The following is an 18,936-nucleotide window of genomic DNA, read 5'->3' on the forward strand; positions in this document are numbered from 1 at the left end:
GATACACCAAGTCAGAGAAGAGCTTTTGTTCAACTGCCATTCTCAAAGTGAGAAATAGAATAGCGAATCATTATAGACGTATCATGCAGGGCTTTGTTAGAATGTGTAGGTAATGGCACTCAGACGGAGTTTGAGATTGAATTCGCCTGCTCGCGACTGAATCGACTCAGAAGGCCAACCTGCCATTCACTGAATCTTTTCGCTGAAAACGGGAGCATATCATTGCTTCTTTGGAGAGATGTGGACAACGAAGTCATGGTTGAAGATGGCAACTCAAGCTCTTCTACGGATAAAGGACTCGCTTTTCCGAGTTCTGGGCTGAGAAATTTCTCGACGTCGTCAGTAGCTTGATAGAACACTTTCATGGCTTGTTGTGCGCTGATACTGCATCCGGAAGATGAATTTGAATACCGTAAATCGGGATTGAAGACCCAAAGCTGGATTTTGATATTAGTTTCCAGGTCTAATTTTTTTTTATAACTGAAAGAGGGAGATTTACCAAGAGTCCAGTTTTCTGACCACAATGAACGACAAACCGGCGAGCACTCTCCCGCTCAATGAGCTCAAGCAGTTGTGCTGCGACGATTGTTTCTTCAGGGTGACTTTGCCATTCGTTCTCTGTATGGGACGTAGAATTTGTATTCAAGGATACGTTAGCCTTGAGCAGTCGCCATCCGCTGGCCGAGGCATCTTCCATGCCGATAATATTGTTGCAATTGATGCACTCCAAGGTTCGAAGCTCTGAAACTTTTGCGCTGGATTTGTTCTCTTCTTGATCACTCTAGACGAATTGCTAGTTAGCAGCTAGGACTAACTGAAAGATACTGAGAAATGATTTTCTTTTTCAAGCAATATATTGCATTCAAATTGTGCTTTAAGAAGGCTTTGAAATAGGACCAATAATGTATAGACATATATTTTGATGTGCCTCTTCAGGAACGATGGCCCCCACTGTTCTGGGCAGAGTTCAAAGAACCCAGACCACCGTTATTGAAGAAGAGTGTGCTTAAGAAAAAACCAGAGACAGCAGTCAAAATGGCCATTGAGACAGGAAGTAGAAGAAAGCGAAATCCATCTCGTGAAAGAGGATATCTGCTCTCCAGAACCGCTGAGACGATGGCCGACATGGCTGCCATCTGACTGGCCACGAGATGCACAGGCGTTTGTCTAGGGCAATAGTATCGGAGGCCACCCCATGGGCACGAAATGGCCTCCTTCTGGTTACCCGGGTCGAAGAAGAAGGTCATTTGAAAAAGAAAGCAGGATTGGATTGATAAATACAACATGATATCTGGGGCAATCTCACCTTCTTCAAGCCTACACAGTCGGACATTGTCAATAGGAAGGTCGCAGTGTCTATCAAAACAGTACCAGGTATCGCTTCGACACGACTAGATGCACCATATCCCTTGACCTCGGCAGTTTGTTCCTCAATCTTCAGAGCGGCCGTAGCTTCGGACTTGGCATCACCTTCGTGGGGATCGGGCTTATGACAATGCCAAAAGTCCATCATCTCTGCCCAATTCCCACTCGGCAGGTCTTTCCAACTCCAGTCGTTTGGGGCTTTGTTTTCCTCCTCGGTAATATTAGGGCCAATTTCTGATTTGAGGAAGGCTGTATCACAGTTTCGGCAGCGAATACGAGTAGAGGGGGACATGTCTGCAGCTGTCCAGGGTACGTAATCATCCATAATTTCGTCACGGGGAGCAAGCGTCGCCTCCTTGGCGTCTATGAGCATCCTGAATGAGTAGTCATGGCTAGGACCATTGGATTGTGAAGGTTTATGCATGATTGTTGGTTTGGGGTTCGTGGTCAAGGCTCGGCGAGACGCATCGCTGACACGTGCAGGAAGCTTGATTGTCTCTACCACATCTTGGAAAGGTTCTGGTAGCGAGACTGTGACTGCCCTGCAGGATTCTGAGAGCTGTATGGTTGGTTGAACGCTTGTTAGTGCATGAGGGAGAGAAACATAGAGGGTGATTTGGCGAATATTTGGCAGAAGCTCAGCATGTAGATAGAGAGAACCATCTGTATTTGAGCTATACATGACCACACAATCAATTCTTTGCAATGCTTGAGCTTCAATGTTCGCGCAAAGTTTAGAAACAGAGCAAACTGGAGAAGCAACGCGTTGACGATCGTTGCGATCACGTGGGTTTGGCGGCGCCTCACGTGGGGAACCAAACGGTTCAGTTTGTCATCTTCAACATTCCACCATCCAGACTGATTTTGATATCGCATTTTCTGCATCAGGACTTGGTTTTACTTGGGTGGAAGGTAGATGTACACCAAAAGACAATACTTGTGATCACCGATGGGGAAAAATTGATCGCTTTTCGGTCAGATATATTTATCGCGGCACGAAGTACATACACGAAATCCAACAACATACAACGCATAAATTAAACAGGATTCCGTCACATAATTATTTCCACTCAACTAATATTCAAACAGCAGACATCACCAACCCGAGAAGAAGAAGGATTATTCGAAGGGCAACTGGTATGCATGCACAGAAGACCAGTCCCATATGCAAGATATTCGTGACAAAAAGAAAAAAAGAAAGTATCATCTCATGATGATTTCATTGAAGTGAGCCCGCTCACACGCAGGAAGTTGCAAATATCTTCGCAGGCATTCTTCAAAGACTTCTCTGTCTTCCACTTGAGCTCTTCCCGTGATCGGTCAGCCACTGCAACGCAATAACCAACATCGCCTGGACGGCGATCAGCCTCCTTTCGGGGAATGGGCTTAGAAGAAACGTCTTCCATAGTGCTAACCACATCAAGCACAGAGTTTCCGGATCCAGTGCCCAGATTGAAAGTGCGGAAGTTCTCGGCCAATTTCCCTTCATTTGCAGTGCTAAGGGCTGCAATGTGACCGCGAGCTAGGTCAGTGACGTGGATGAAATCCCGGACTGCAGTTCCGTCTACAGTGTCCCAGTCGCTTCCAAACATTTGAAGCTCAGAATATTCACCAGTCATAACTTTGACAACAACAGGGAGCAAATTGGTGGGAGCCTGTCTTGGGTCTTCGCCAAGAAGCCCAGAAGGATCACAGCCGACGGGGTTGAAGTATCGAAGAGCGACAATAGTCCATTCAGGGTCAGAAGCTGCAAGATCGGCAAGAATTGTTTCACAGATCCATTTTGTACGCCCGTAGGGGTTTGTGATTCCCGTGGACCCGGGCTGAGCGATCTGTACCACTCCAGCATCGTCGGTATATTCCTCTGTTTTGTGTACACAAAGCTCCTCTTTCAAAGGCAAACCGGAGGTTGCAAGTGTACCATACACAGTTGCTGACGACGAGAAAATGAAGGTTTTGATGCCAAAGTCTCCAAGAGTCGTAGCAAAGTCAATGAGGCCGCTAACGTTGTTGGCATAATATTTCAATGGCTGCCGAATACTTTCTTCGACGGCTTTATAAGCCGCAAAATGGATCACACCCGCGATTTTGGACTTTGGGACTCCCCATCGTGACGGGAGTCGATAGTCTTCCAAGAGTGGCCGAAGAGATGAAGTATCTCTGTAATCATGTTGGTGCAGCCTTAATGACGGCATTTTAGTTCCATTATCGTCGTGGAACTTTTGAGCCAGGATACGGATGCGATCAAGGACCTCGACAAAAGCATTGCTGAGGTTGTCGATCACAATGACATTATAATTGGCTTTGAGAAGTTCCAATGTGGTGTGACTTCCGATAAAACCCAGGCCACCAGTGACCAGAATATGATGGCTCTCTGATGGCAATCTTTGCAAAAGCTCATCAAGGTTGTCGAATAACAAGGAAGACTCAGTCGCTGGTGTATCCACGAAGGCAGGCGACTCAGTCTCCACGGGAGTACTCGCATTTGACCTTTGAAGACCGTCCATGACTGAAGGTCTATGGAATGGATAAAAAGAAAATAACGACAAAAGCGGTGGTATGAGATCGTGCTGACCAGCAATTGACGCCGATGCTTAGTGCTAATTTCTTTATCACGCCGAGAAAGTAAGAAGACTTTATACGCTATTTGAGACAGTAAATAACATCCACCTGGAACCCACAGGCCGCCACGCTTGATTTATATGCTTCACGGAGACCCCGTGCGGCCTTGTTGCCTCGAATTCTCGTTTAGCTTCGCTTGTATCAATTGTGGCATATCCTCACCACCGGCTCAGCAAGGAATCAGCAACGCTCTTCGGCCGGCAAAAATGACATACAAGCACATCAAATCGATGACGCATAAGCCGACATGAAAATCAAAGAGAAGGGGCGAGAGTGAGTGCAACCAAAGAACAGTCGGGCAGAATGCCCGTGGTGGGCCATTCGGCTTGACTTTGTTCATCGTTCTTTTTTCTCTCCAGACCCTAAGCGCCTCCACTGGATACCGCAGGACGCTCGACTTGCATAGCTCTCATCTCAGATCCTGCATCTTATGGTCGAGACCCCCCCCAGTCGATTTGGAGTGGCGCAACTAACTAACGGGACAGGGCTGCGCCTGGTCGACTTGGGATTTTTCCGAACCGCCAATACACATGTTTCACTTTGTAGTTTTTTATATGCAACAATAGCGATTCTGATCTCTTAGAGACCATTTCGCATTTATTTTCCAACTTTTTCTCTTCCTTTCTTCTAGTTCTATCTCATTCTACCCATACTCCACCATGTCCACTTCATCCACAGAAAAGCACGTGAGTTCGCGCGGCTGTCTTAAGTCTCGACGCTCTCGAATTATTGCAGGCCTTGTTGTCTTCGTTGTGATTCTTGCTGCCGTCATCCCACCTGTCGTTGTCACTACCCTTCGCAAAAAGCACAACAGCATGGGTCCAAAGTCCAAAGTTTTCGTACCACTCTATGTGTACCCTGCCCCGGGAGCCTGGTCTCCGCTAGAAGATGTGTATGTTTCATTCTTTCAATTCAGCCCAATTCAGACCTTTTCCCCGATCCCCTCCCGATCCTCAGTCCCAATTCGATCCCAAGCTACCGACAGGCCGCCACAGGGATGTCGCAGCATGGATACTATTGTGTCCTTTGAGCGCCGAGCACACTAAAGAGCATCCACACCGTTCCATAACCTGTTTTCCCAAGGGTCATCTGAAAAAAACCAGGCCAATTGTGCAAAATTTCCCTCAATGCTAATTTAGACATAATACCAGGGTTTCTGCTCATCCGGATGTGAATTTTACTGTCGTAATCAACCCAGGAAATGGACCAGGGCCTAATTCCCTTCCGGATGCAAATTATACGCGTGAAATTCCCAAACTCGCTTCTCACGCCAATGTACGCTTACTGGGATATGTTCATACCACCTATGCCCAGCGTAACATTTCTCTCCTTCGCAAAGATATTGAAACCTATGCAGCATGGCCAAAAGTTTCCTCAAATCCTGACTTAGCTGTTCGGGGTATATTCTTTGATGAGACTCCCCAGCAATACAGTGCCAATGCCGTGGCTTACCTCCAAAACCTGACGGATTTTACCAGGGGGTTGAGTGGTCTTGGCTCGAACCCTTTCGTGAGTTTTTGAATTTTCATTTCCCCTTTGAGCTATCTGCCCCCATTCAAGACGTTTTCCTTGTGTCTCTTTCCCCTTGCATTAAGCCCCCCTCCCTGGTTCTCGCGTGGTTCTATTCCCAGAACCACGCTTTTTGAACCCTAGGTTAACGCCCTGGCTACATTGAAACCTATCCCAAAAAAAAGAGACCAATCTCCTAATTCAATTATAACACCTTGAGTCCAAATTTGGCCTTCTGAAGCGAATTACTCAAAAGCTAACCCCGTCATCAGATCGTCCACAACCCCGGTGCTATTCCGGACTCCCGGTACCTCCCATCGGCAGATTCAACTGTCGTTTTTGAGGAGACGTACAACACATTCCAGACACGGAACGGAGCGAACTTGTTCACGGCGATCCCGGACAGCAATCGATCGCAGCTTTGTGCCGTGATCCACTCCGTTCCTGATTCAGTGGAAGGGTCGAAACTACGCAGTCTAGTGAAGGAGGCCCGCAAAGTGGCGGATGAGCTCTTCATCACTCACCTTAGTACCGATTACTATGCTAGTTTTGGGACCCAGTGGAGCGAGTTTGTTGATTTGATGGACAAATGAGTGAAGAATATCGTTAGCCGGAAGTGGATACTGTAATGATCTTTTCTAACGAGGATATGATATGTTAACTGATCAGTTTCTAAATAACGCTTTTTTAGGATAGCCTGATTGCTTTTTCCGAAAAATTTTCACTTAATTTTTCTTTCTTATTTTTGTACTTCTACCTACGATTTTGATTAGGGCATTCGGCTCTACGTCGCGTAGCATACAAAAGTTTTTCACCACCTTGTGTTCTTTGGACTTCGATGAATGACCCAAGAAATTAGTTGCATGCTTTTAAAGTCTGAGAGCAAAGTCAATAATAGGAAATAGAAGACGTAAATCTCGTCAACGATGACAAAAGGACGGAGTCCAGCTTAGGGGTGTTTGTATGTTGTTGTTCCAAGGTAAAGTGGAGTCCGGCTCTGTATTTTTGTAATTTTCAAAAGAGATTTCGTCTTTGTATCTGTAAGATTTCTCACTCACCGACAGAACAAATTTGCACCGTGGCGTCCTATAAACATAGCTTTGTCTGGGCATTGAGATAATTGAGCGCCAGATTGATTGATTCGGAGCAAGTTGCTACTACAGTCTCATTACTCCGAAAACCTCACCAGGAGTTAATGAAATGATACTGGGTGGCTGATCGGGCAGTAAAGTTGGAAATCATGCGTAATGGCCGAGCTGAAATGTTCTCATGCACTAAAAGCAAGCAAATTTGACGTGAAAGGTATTTTTATTATTCCTTTTTTCTCCCAGAAACCAGAGCCACCTTCCTTACTAGGAAAACAGATTGAGTAATATCACTTTTCTTTCGTTAACGTTGACCAGTCGGGGAGATTGTGCTTGCCAGTGACACAATGAGACCTACTATGTACGTGACCTGTTCAGGTTGACCAATGTAATATAGCTCAAATTCCCATTTTCGAAAGTGAAGAGTCTAGTGCATACACTAAAACATCGAAAGCAGTATACTGCGTATCTCAAGAATAGATGCAGATCGGTCGACTTCAATTGAGGAGAATACCCAAAATAACAAAACGGGAAGTAAAGCAATATTCATGACTATATTGCAATATACTAGCCTGTCGTGGATTGATTGATAATCGAGAAAACCGGTGAAAAAGTTGAAACCGAGATGTCACACCTGACAAAGATCCCAGACATGTATGCCAGGATGTAGACACTGTAGATGACACTATGAATGTTGCAAAACCATGCTGCAATGATACGAGACACAAAAATGAAGTATGGCCTAGTGTGCCTTAGGACTATTTCGAATTCCCCCTTTGGCTTTGCAACAGGGAAAGACGAGAAATGATTGCTATAAGGTGAAGGCATGTAATCACATCTAAGCTGACTGTACGAAGAACTGGTTACACGGGGAAATGCCCGAGCTCTAGAAAAGAGGATCCATGGAGCTAGAAAGTAATGAGGCGATTAATTGTGCAATACAACTGTTACAATGGGAATAGTGCTTCTGACTGGAAGTTACTAGTAAGTTGTCCAAAAAAATCTTTGAGACTAAGTCCGAGTACCTCCTAGAAAGCCATTTTCTACCAAGCTCCACTTTCAGCCAAGATCGCAAACCGAAACCAACATGAACGAATCATTCTTGGCGTTTCAACATGCTCAAGTAGCGGGGAGTGTCTCCTCGTGGTGGCAAGCGGATGCGTCGGGGTTGAATTGCATCTTCCATCGCACGGGCCGTGAGAGTTCTGATCTGTCTCTTTACGTGGTAGTTGGACAGTGCGGCATTGCATTTGCCGATGAGGCTATCGATGAAACAAGCAATGGCGAGGAAAATCCTCGCGATCGTCGGAGTATGACCTAGCTGGTTTGGAATATGGACAGAGTCGATCTTTCAGAGTTAGAGGAGCCTTCAAGGTCGAACAGCATTGTTCTGCACAAATAAATTTACGCGAAAGACTTGCGGGGGCGATGGGGCCTCCTATTGTTTGCAGCCCGTCCCTTCATGCATGAAGCGGGGGAGTTCGAAGGGTTAGTCGAGTAGGATGCCTTAAGTCGACATCGTGGACTTTGTTGCCTCCACTCCGTCCATGTGCTATCATGAGTGGGCCCAGCAGTCCGGTTGACAGAAGTCCAGCCGAGGAAGTTTGCACTTCACTGGCGAAACCGTCCTCAGCCGGGCAAACCCGAGAATCCTTCGAAGATTGACATCCGACATAATCCCGAGCGCATGAAATTCCAGAATTGCTTGGCATAGAGTGAAAATATCAGCTGTCGCTTCCAGATCTTAGTTATCTTCCATCTATGTATTTCGCCTAGGACCATACTCTGGTCGAGACCGTCGCACGCTCATGACTGTCTTCCTTCCCGTACCTATTCAGGTAATGATCCGGTTCAAGTGGAGTGTAATGTGGGTTCAAGCTCGGGAGATATTTCTCCAGATCATTCAAGGCCAATGATGTCCATTCGATGAGAAGTTCGTTCAGGAACCGGACAGATCCGCTCGGGAACCACTCGGGCGGTCGATCTTAGCGCTGGTGTATACCATGTCTCTGTTTTAAGCGCTATCTCGAACGAAAGTTTGCATTTTGCATTTCTTTTTCTGCAGAGTCTGCATCATGAATTGTGACCTGAAGAATAAGGCTAGTCGCTTGTATTTTGGATCAATCAGAAAATATACTAGTCCAATGGCATGGCCACGGAAACAAATTTGGTGCTGACTGATATCATTTTGTGATAGTAGCCTCATGTTTGAAGTAAGCGAGAATTTGCGACTCTTCACCGGTAGATGGGCCCTGTCGGTGATTTACCACCATACTACTCCGTATTTAGTGAGATACTCTGCCCCATAGCGTTATCTTGGCTGTGGCTGTGGTCGTGGCTGTCATGGAGTTGCTGGTATTTCTCGCAGAAAGTGTTTCTTAAGGGAAGTATTTCGATTGACCTGAAGCTGTGTCACGGAATCAGAAGATTACGTGCCGGCGAGCTTGAATGTCTGCCATGTTCTACGTGATTTGTCGGTGAAGTGAAAAGCTGAGTTGTTCTGTTGATGAAGATACAGTAACGAAAGATAAAAAATACGCAGAGCATTTCCGGCTAAATTAACGGACCTCTGAAAATTACGAATGTGGAGAACAATTCATGTAATTGACATGTGTACCAATAATGCAAGAGAATACAAAATTACGACTATCCACGACCCTAATGCATTGCGAATTTCCCAATCATCCTTGTCATTTCCAATACGAGAACCTCTTCAAAACATAACCAATACCTTGCTGAGCCTCGTTCAAGGCTCTGCAGATACCAAGCGTGCCAAGGTATGCCAAGACTCTGGCTGTTGGGAGATCGATCGCCCTTAGGCAATCACCGAGGGAGCTTAGGCAATTCAGTCTGGCATCTCGGAAAGAGTGCCGAGACACACTCAACAATATGAGATGGGAAGTCAGTTTGCCCAGAAACTAATGCAATGGAACAATAAGAATCATACATAGCAATGTTGATCAGGAGATGGTTGCAGTATTTTCTCTTTGTTGGATGCTATTCTCGGATCTCCGGGTAATGTCCTATACCAAAATAGACAGACCAAACATTGGCAAAGCTCGGACTCCTATTCCAAGGGATAACGGATCTAATGCACACACTAATGGTTTTTATGACACGTTTTTTTGAAGTCCGAAGTCCGGCTTGAAAGTCCACGAACTAGTGAATGGCTTGCGCATGTATTCGTGGATCCAACGATCTGGATCCTCACCCGACGCTAACGACAAGAAACCGTGGGCCCAACGTGTTCGACTCAATAGCTTCATTTTATGCGAGTATGAGGCGTCAATGTATGGCCTCTGGAGGCGAGGTTCAAATACCCCATTTTACATTTTAATTACGACAAGATTCTGTGAAGGCTGGATTCTGGAGGTGCCGTTTGCTTTAAAAAAGTACCATGGCTCCTTACTAAACAGATAAGTGCTGAGTGGATGAAAGGTGGGTGTGAAGCCGAGGCGTTAGGAAGAAAAACGGAGCAAAAGATTACTGAAAGCAAGTATCGGTGAGTTTTCGGGTTGAGAGGCTTTACGGCCGTAAGGCTTGACTTAAGCTTGAGTCGGGCTCTGAAAATGGACTCCGATGGCGATGGCTTTGTGAGAAAGCGAGAAAATCATGTGTTATTGATGCTATTGATGGATTTATTATTGCCAAGGCGAATCTTTCGTCACTGCCACAATTCAAAGCGCGTAATAAGACATCCGTAAACGAATAGATTGGTACATAGTATTCTGAGTATTGTGAAAACAATGAAACTCTACAAAGTATATGGTACGAAGTTGAAGCTATCAAGAACAATATTCCACCCAGTTGTCCAGGTTCATATTCTTGATGACAGTGGAGAAGTCGGATGCACTGTCCGCGTCACAGGCAGAATTCTTTTGTTTAGCAGTGACTGCATTGTCATTGTTGGTGTCATCTCCTTTGGGATATTCGATGTGGAAGACGGGCTTGTTGGCATGCGTGAAAGCGGCGTAAGTATCGCATTCCTCATACTGAGCGCACTGCTCATTGACGGACCATTGCATGTTGCCGAGGACATCACCGATAATACTGCCTCCATTTTTCAGTCCAATAGACATTCCTCGTTTATGAGCTTCACCTGCAAGCCAATTGACAAAGTCAATCGCGTCATCTTGGGTCAATTTCAGTCCATTCGAGTTGTCATAGGCATCGATGTTGTCCGGATCGACTCCATCGCATCCCTTCTCTTTCGCCAAATCGAGACGCCACTGCATGATTTTGCGAACTTGCTTAGAATTGGTGTCAAGCCAGCGCTCACCGGGCCAGTCATTGAGGTTACTACCCAGGTCTGACTTGCTGAAATTACCGGCATCAATACGCCATTCTTCGTAGGTGCCGGCGGAAAAGTAGCAGATCACTTTGCGATCCATGCCTTGGAGCTCAGAGATCATGGACTTTGGGTTGTCGAATAGGTCAATGTCATAGACGTCCGCGTCGACTTTCGTATCGTTCAGCTTGTAGAGCAGTTCGATCTGCCACTTGACGCCAACTTTCGGTTGCCATTTGACTGTAGTGTTGCCTCCAGTTGTACCGTTTCCTCCACTGCCACCACCTCCAGTATGTCCCTCGTTGCCATTATCATCGTTGTCGCCGTTATTTAAGCCGACTCCCAATCCAACTCCAAGACCAACGCCGAGCGCGACAATAATAAGCCCGATAATGGAGAAGAGGAAGACCTTCTTCTTTGTGGACCAGTTCCACCAACCTCCTTTCGAGGACATTTTGATGAGTTGAGAGATTAAAACGAATGAATATCAATATTTGCGATAAATAAGAGAGGCGTGCGAGGTGTATTTCAACAGTGAAAAAGTAGTCTGCAATTAAAGTAACCGTTGTTCGCCTGGCATGATCACGAGGAACCCGGATCGGCGCTGTGTGGTTGATAAAGTGGTATTAATATCGGGAATGCAACAAATCAAAGAGTTTCTCAGGGAAATAGGCACATTTAAGCTCAAAAAAAAGGGTCGGAGTCTAGTAAGGGTCACAAAGCTGGCGGGGCTGAATTTCTCTCTGGGGGGCGATTCCTTCGTAGGCAACCACCAAAAGTCTTCCAATGTCACCCTAAAAGCAACAAAGCCGGGGGAGCTGATACTTTGAAAACTGGACCTGTGGCTTCCAGTGCATCGAATGATGCAGGGGGGCGATAGCGAAGAAAATCCAGGGTCTGCAGTGATGAATGGCAGAGTAGAACAAAGAAGGGCGGGAAGCGTGGGAAACCCTGGCGCCTGGAAATAACACCGCAGTAGGAGAAACAGCGCCACAGTTTGGAATTAGGGCTGCGAGTGCTGACGGTGGAGAAGGGACTTGGACCACATGGGTTCGAAATAAGGTGGTGGAACCAATGTTGATCTACCGCGATCAGCGATGGACCCAACATTGTCTTCCTCGACAGTAATTGCCGTAGAATGAGCAAAGATGTAAAGAAAATTGTGAAAGTACAGGCCTAGACAAATTTAGTGCGATGAAATTTGGAGATTCCACCATTGACCCGCTGATGGCGCGAATAGCTCGATCACCAACACTAAAATAGACAAAAAGCCAAGGAGCTAGATGAAACTAGAGATGACAAAAGTAGTGCAACCTCCCGTGTTCCAGACCGAGACCGGATTATCTCTGCCTCATGTGCTCCGTACTATGTATGTATGTACAGCAAACGATGTTGAAATTAGAACGGTGGTCACAAGATGCTGGAATCGTTCAGCCAGCCCTCTCAGGAACAATCGGTACCTCCCGAGCGCCAACTCTTACTTGGACTGGGCGTATCGCCCTTGTGACAGCTTCGAGGGGATGTGATGTGTTGAGGCGGTGATGAGAAGAAAGCATACTGTAAACATGAGAGAAAGTCATTTGCCTCATCCAAACCATTCAAGACACATCCAATCATTGTTCTCATCAAGGATGCATGCGCTGGCAAGCGCCTTGGAGCAGCGGTGGAGGTGGATTTTCGATCTGTGGAGACTTTTCGGTTCGAGGACGTTTTTAGAGTATCACACCGTGTATAGTCTTTTGATCCCCCGGTTAATCTGAATGTTTTGCAAATACGAAGTTAAATTACAGTACTATGTATGATGTGTATGTGTAACATTACACGCCGTATTGTGCCAAGCGGACGATGCATGCCCTAAGGTACACTTCATATTCCGGTCAGCCCTAGCCACGCCCCCCGGCAAATGTATGATTCGATTGCTGATCTAGCCATATTCCCATCTTCCAGGAATGATCGGCCTGAATCTAAGACGTGCAAAGAAACTGATCGACCCTCCCCACCTTGAGTTGCTGGATCTGAGTTCCGTACAAGGATTCCCCGGTCATGTTCACCTAGCAAACATTCGCGTATGCATGGAGCGTAAAAATGAAGAGGAAATAATTGATCCATTCCTTGATTTTGAATTTGATTAAATTTCAGGATCATCACTATGACACAATTCAACAAATATCACTTTTTGTTCAACATCGCTTGAATTTGCCTCCTCCACATACAATGTACACTCCACATCTCCATGTCTCCACTCGTGGAGGAGTTTCGGCCAGATCGCAGCGTAAATGTAAAATCGACTTTCAACACAGGCGTACAAGCTAGGCTCATTTCATTTCCTAGCATGCAGGTTAAGTAATGAAATTTTTGGTTCATAATACCCTAAGTCCGTTGGGTACCGCCACAAAGATGACAACGCCGATCGCTTGATAATCCCATCCGTCAATCCGCGGACGCCACAGCCGGAAGCTCTTAAGGCTAGAGGTACCACCATTTGGCGTGCTAAGGGGGTTTGATGGGGTTTGATTGAATAACTCCGAATGGAGGAGCTGATCTCGGCCGCTCTCGGCCGCCATGCCAAGATCACTGTCTCAAAACGAAACTTCACCACGTCCATTTCTTCTACTAGCCTCGCACAGACACTTAAAGGAAAATGCGGCAGAATAACTCCCACTATACGAGTTCAAACGGGAGGCAGAGAATTTTTCCACGCGGGCCACAGCCTCAATGGCCTAGGCAGTCTTCCCCGCCGTTAGGGCTTACGGATTAAATTGTTGTGCGGTTTTGTATGTGTTGCCAATGATTCTTTTCAACGAGTCATCTTGGCATCGTATGAGTATGGCTAAAAAAGCGGCATGTATATTAATTCATACTCGTATAATCCGTAGTGTGGCCAGTGTTAATCATCTACTACTGGCTCGGATCAAGTTCTCCTTCTACGACACGGGATGTAGAATCTCTCGTCTAAAATACTATCATGTACTCCGTATCATCTCCTTCATTGAAGAATCTGCCTCCGTGTGCTTGGTAACATCCCCGGACTTCGGTTCCTGCATACGACAAAAGCGATGCGGTGCGGTGTAACCGGCATAAGCAGGGCTTTCGGACATGATGTCGGAAAACTTCCATATTTGCCGAGTGGCCTTCTCGATGCGCTGAACCTGCGTATGACAGCGGTGCCACGAGCGGGAAATAAGCCACTCATACTTCAATTCTCTGCTGATGAGAATCTGCTCAACCTTTCGTGTCAAGCTTGGATAGGCTTAGAAAACTTCTAGCGACGGGCTTGAAAAATAGGGTTCCAGGGCATAGTCTTCTGCTTGGTGGAGTTTCTTGCGTCCTTGGTATATAGAGTAGATTTTCGAGCATGTACGAGCCAGTATGGAATGTTAAAATTTAGTATCATTCTGGCCACTCTAAAGTTCAGGTCGAAAGCAGTGCCCACTGCACCAGTGCTACCAAGCACACTGCTTGGTAGCACGCATAGACAAAGATCTCACATATACTATAGGTATAGCATCTTAATACACAGGTTTATTGTAGACAAAACACTGGAATATACTAGATACTGTAAAGGCTACCATATGTTCAGAATGTAAGTGTTACGTTAATAGCCAGGATATATTCAAGTCATGCTACTTGCTTATAGTATTCCAATACCATGCTAAGGTTAGCATGCATGTAGACTCAGGAAAGCAATATCTTATTGCACATAATCAGAATTAAGAAGTAATAATACGCAGATTATTCATCACATTCATCCCAAAGAAAAACAGTTACCTACAGACATATTATCTTCTCTCCAAGTAATAGATTTAAAGAAAATATATAGTCGGAAACCAAACAAATTACAAAGGCATTCTAAACAGAAGCGCTGAGATTGCCAATAACAATCTACAGAGCAATAGGAGAGCTCAAAGTGAATGAGACGGGAGATCCAGAAAGCTGGACCCAGACAGTAGTAGGGTCGTTACCAATCTTCTCAGTAGTGAAGCCCTTGGTGTCAGATGGAGCGGTGGGGAAAGTCACAGGGATGGGGCTGTTGCAGCTGCTATCAGTAGCAGAGACAGTGACACCGGTGATCTTCTTGTTGGCGATAGTGTAGCTCAGAGAGTAGCCACAGGCATCACGGTTGTAACGGTCCAAGAATTGAGCCGACATGTCGGCGTGCTTGAGAGTGACAAGAGGCCAGTCGACCAAACGGGTGAACTCAGCAACTTGAACCTCAACCCAGGCCTGGAAGATGGAGTACTTGGCACTGACACCGTTGATGGTGATAGCGTCGACATCCGCATTGCGCAGGTTAGCCTGGTGGAACATATAACCGTCGTGGTGAAGACCGAACAGATGACGCATGGTGTCAGCCTTTTCAGTGTCGAGGAGGTCACTGAAAGTACCGCTGCCGGCAGAGGTGTCAATCCACTCCTGGGTGGTACAGGCGGGTGTGTCGCAGTTGTAGTAGATGCGAGTGGCCCAGCGTGGGTTGACCTGCATGCCGTCGAAGCCATCGGTGGAGGTCACAGTGAAGTATGGCCACATGGAGTTCTCAGTGTTGAGGAGAGCAGGGCGAGTGTTATCACCAACACAGTTAGTAATTCCGTTGTCCCACCAAGCACGCAGAGCGTCACCATTGTGGAGACCAGTGATGGCAGGAGGAATGATACCATTGGCAGTGTAGTGCGTGGCTTGGTCAATACCGGTAGCCTTGAGCCAGGCTTGGTTGAAACTGATCTCCCGGTTAACGTCAAAGTAGGTAGCGTTGTTCTGCTCTTCATGAGTGAAGGTGTGGGAGATGGAGCCGAAGCTGTTCAAGTTGGCAGCAGTGGTCCACCAGTTCAGAAGAGGGTCCAAGGTGTTGCATGAAGATGACCAGCTATAAGAAGAGGGAGTAGTAGGCCACAGGTTGGTACCAGTTCCAAGAGGCTTCTGGAACTCAAGGGCAGTGTCCGGAGGAGAATCATATTCGATAGCACCGCCATTGCAAGTGGTTTCTCCGGACTCGGTACTCGAAGATTGTTCAATATTACCGTTACCGTTGTGACCGACCTCGGGGAAGTAGACACTGCCGTCATTCATCTTAGCGAGGATAGTAGGAATCCAGTCACGGATACCAGACATATCCTCAGTGGTAATGCGGAAATTCTTTCCACTGGGATAATAGATCTCAGTCTCGAGGAACATGTCGTCGATCTGGGTGTTAAAGTTGACACGACGATGTCCAGCGTACAGTCCACGAGTGATCCAGGTGATCCAGGCATGCTGCAGATAGTTGGAAGTGGCACTCCAGGTGGTATCAAAGCCAATGAAGAAAGCCATCTGCTCACGGCCGTCAAAGTCGTTGATAACAGCAGCAACACTGTCACTTGCAGTGACCGAGTTGGCAGCAAATCCGGCAATCTGCTTGGTGGAGGTGGTGTTGCTAATAGAGGCCGGGTAATGCCAGAGACCCTGGGTACTGACACCAGCATTGGTCTTCAGACCCGAGGTAGGGAAATCACTGACATCAGTGAAAGAAATCAACTGCTCAACACCAGTGTCGCAGCACCCACCGCCAACAGCGGAGGCACCGAACTTAGGTCCGGGGTAAACATCATATTGGACCATGCGGACACCATATGTAAGCTGATAGGCGTAAAGCTGATTCCATTGATCGGTGGTCAAGGCACTTTGGAAGCCCTCAGTGCCGTAGTCATAGCTGACTTCAGCAGCAACGACAATACCACCGAAGTTTCCACCGGAGCTGGAGTTTAGGGCAGGTAGAGCAACACCGGCCTGGGGAACCACAAGAGTGGTGAAAGGAATACCATAACCATTCAGACCAGAAGAAGCAACGCTGGCGGAAGCAGCGTCTTTGGCGATAACAAGGATGTTGGCAGCAACATTAGCGTTAGTGATGGCAGTAGCCGAGGCCGTAGCCGAAATAGAAATACCAGTTGAAGACATGCTGGGGGTGACGGAAGCACTAGAGCTAACGGGCGACGAAGCAGCCGAACTAGAAATTGGCTTGCTAGTTGCTGAGCTAGAAGCTGGAGTTGATGCTCGCGAAGTGGTTGCAGAAGACGAGCTAACAGGGGTTGAGGGGCTTCCCGAGGAGACAGGAAAAGAACTGGGAGAAGAGGACGAAGTAACAAGGCTGCTTGAGGGGCGAATAGATGATACTGCGCTAGAAGACCCTGCAGGCGAAGAAACTGGACTGCTTGGAGGCAGGGAGGAGGAGCTAATGACTGAGCTCGAGGGCAATGACGAGCTAACAGCAGATGAGCTCAAAGAAGTTGCGACGGACGAGCTTGAAACAGCTGTGCTGCTGAGAGAGGCCGAAGGAGAAGAAATTGAATGAGTGCTTGATCCCACGCTTGAGGAAGCACTGGAGCTAGCGTGACTCAACACAGGAGATGAAGTGCCAGTAGCAGATGAGGAGGACGAATGAACTGCAGAGGAACTTTGGGAAGTAATACTGCCCGAGGAGTAGGTTGACGAAGACGAAGACGAAGAGACAAAAGAACTCGAGGATCCTGTAATAGCCGACAAAGAAGCCGACGTCAAGAAGGTCGAGGGTAACGCGATACTAGTGGGTGAAACAGTCTCAATAGATGTAACAGGACCACTAGTGGCAGTAGAAATAGATACAGAAACAGTGGGAGACAGGGATGGGGTCAGAGAAGAAGTAAACGATTGTGTAGTGGTAAGAACCACAGGTGGTGTAGAGGTAGAACCAACGACAGAAGTGGTAGAGGTATGATGACCCTGGGGGGTTGGGACTAGATGAAGTAGTGGGGTGAGGACGCTCCCACGCGACAATGACAGGCTTGTGCTTTGGCCAAACACCAGGGCGAGTGTCGCAGGTTATAAGGCCGTAGAAACAGCCAACCTTCAAGGCCCAGGTCGGGACGTAGACCATCTTGATATCGACCAGGGGTAAGAGGATGCGAGTATGAGAGGTCCTAACGCACCAGCTTCATGCAAGAAGTAACGAGTGACGAGGTCGAATGCAGAGCGAAAGTACTAGTGTTGCATTTCAACTCCCAGATGGGGCATGATTATTGACCTTTATGTAGTGGGAGTGGAGTATGGTATAATCTTCCGAGGCCTGTCGTCTTAACTGGCGATGTGAAAACCTTTCCATGTCTACTAATCTCCACAATGCAGTCATCTTGCCCTGTTTCTCCATCGGATAACATTGTGGCGTGTTTACATTGTGTGAGATCTATGGAATGAGTGGTTATAACTCCCGAGATCGGTACTCTAGAGAGGCGATAGGATCGGTGATTTAGGAACGTATCGAACTCGGGCGAGTCTCGATCTGTACACCAGGAGTCTACCTATTGCTTCATTGGCCTGTCTACAAAGGGGGAAACCGAATGGGTGGATATCAACTGCATTCTCAAGATATTACAGCTTTCCACGCATTTTGAGCACGGGTCCAAATGACCAAGCTAAGCGAGAAGCGTACGAGAATAGAAAATGAGATTAAAAATGAAAAAAGTCAATGCAAACATAGAGCATGGAAAATTCTGTGAGACAGCGCAGACGCTATAGTCTATCAGGTAAAAAACCCCGAAAAACATACAACAAGAAGTGCATTCTATGGCCAAGCCATAATGCTTGGTACAACTTGCGTGGTAGATGCAAGAAAAACCGAGAGACCAGATGATATTACCCACTTTTGGGGCTCATGGGAAGAGACAGGTCCAGGTGGCGCTGCGCGGGGGTTGCAGGTACAGGGGAAAGCCGACAGATCCAGAACTTGGCGTTGAGAGAAACATGAGGCGTCGGCCGTGCCTGACTTGAGTATATTTTACAGTATGAGCTGTCATTGTTACGTGGAACTGAAAATTACCACCACTGTAATTAAAATACCGGTAGTGTTATCGCCGAATACGAATTACGAGTTTCAATACCGCCCGGGGCCATTCCTTTCTAGGGAAAGCCTCCTTTCAACATCATAACTTCGACTACCACTCGCGGCCCGTTAGCACCGACGCTAGTGTTGCCGTCCTAAATCTCAAAAAAAAATAAAAAAAAAATAAAAAAAAATGGATAGAAAAAATCACCACTGGAGGAAAGAAGTCAGACAAGCCG

The 18,936-nt window shown here is 46.8% G+C and overlaps 7 protein-coding genes across 7 annotated transcripts; 2 read left to right on the forward strand and 5 right to left on the reverse strand.

The window, feature by feature from the left end:
• Nucleotides 1–119: 119 nt before the first annotated feature.
• N7469_005487 (HECT-type E3 ubiquitin transferase) lies at nt 120–2,047 on the reverse strand (the record flags this gene model as incomplete). Its single annotated transcript, XM_056644407.1, has 3 exons — nt 120–437; nt 500–781; nt 1,307–2,047. 3 exons carry the CDS (start codon nt 2,045–2,047, stop codon nt 120–122), a joined length of 1,341 nt encoding a protein of 446 aa, XP_056501221.1.
• A 526-nt stretch (nt 2,048–2,573) lies between these two features.
• N7469_005488 (NAD-dependent epimerase/dehydratase family protein) lies at nt 2,574–3,872 on the reverse strand (the record flags this gene model as incomplete). The annotated part of the gene is made up of 1 exon (XM_056644408.1): nt 2,574–3,872. The coding sequence occupies one exon, from the start codon at nt 3,870–3,872 to the stop codon at nt 2,574–2,576; it is 1,299 nt and encodes a 432-aa protein (XP_056501222.1).
• A 754-nt stretch (nt 3,873–4,626) lies between these two features.
• N7469_005489 (spherulation-specific family 4 protein) lies at nt 4,627–6,089 on the forward strand (the record flags this gene model as incomplete). Its single annotated transcript, XM_056644409.1, has 3 exons — nt 4,627–4,879; nt 5,139–5,496; nt 5,769–6,089. Exons 1-3 carry the CDS (start codon nt 4,647–4,649, stop codon nt 6,087–6,089), a joined length of 912 nt encoding a protein of 303 aa, XP_056501223.1. The 5' UTR covers nt 4,627–4,646.
• A 1,579-nt stretch (nt 6,090–7,668) lies between these two features.
• On the forward strand, nt 7,669–7,902 carry N7469_005490 (uncharacterized protein; the record flags this gene model as incomplete). The annotated part of the gene is made up of 1 exon (XM_056644410.1): nt 7,669–7,902. One exon carries the CDS (start codon nt 7,669–7,671, stop codon nt 7,900–7,902), a length of 234 nt encoding a protein of 77 aa, XP_056501224.1.
• Nucleotides 7,903–10,366: 2,464 nt separating this feature from the next.
• Nucleotides 10,367–11,323, reverse strand: N7469_005491 (endo alpha-1,4 polygalactosaminidase; the record flags this gene model as incomplete). Its single annotated transcript, XM_056644411.1, has 1 exon — nt 10,367–11,323. One exon carries the CDS (start codon nt 11,321–11,323, stop codon nt 10,367–10,369), a length of 957 nt encoding a protein of 318 aa, XP_056501225.1.
• A 3,428-nt stretch (nt 11,324–14,751) lies between these two features.
• Nucleotides 14,752–16,800, reverse strand: agd3 (putative extracellular serine-rich protein; the record flags this gene model as incomplete). Its single annotated transcript, XM_056644412.1, has 1 exon — nt 14,752–16,800. The coding sequence occupies one exon, from the start codon at nt 16,798–16,800 to the stop codon at nt 14,752–14,754; it is 2,049 nt and encodes a 682-aa protein (XP_056501226.1).
• A 427-nt stretch (nt 16,801–17,227) lies between these two features.
• Nucleotides 17,228–17,755, reverse strand: N7469_005493 (uncharacterized protein; the record flags this gene model as incomplete). Its single annotated transcript, XM_056644413.1, has 2 exons — nt 17,228–17,422; nt 17,501–17,755. 2 exons carry the CDS (start codon nt 17,753–17,755, stop codon nt 17,228–17,230), a joined length of 450 nt encoding a protein of 149 aa, XP_056501227.1.
• Between the last annotated feature and the right edge of the window lie 1,181 nt (nt 17,756–18,936).

The sequence above is a fragment of the Penicillium citrinum genome (assembly GCF_028827155.1).
Source record: "Penicillium citrinum strain IBT 23319 chromosome Unknown utg000004l:1.0-2404223.0:1.0-2405248.0, whole genome shotgun sequence".
Lineage (NCBI taxonomy): Eukaryota > Fungi > Ascomycota > Eurotiomycetes > Eurotiales > Aspergillaceae > Penicillium > Penicillium citrinum.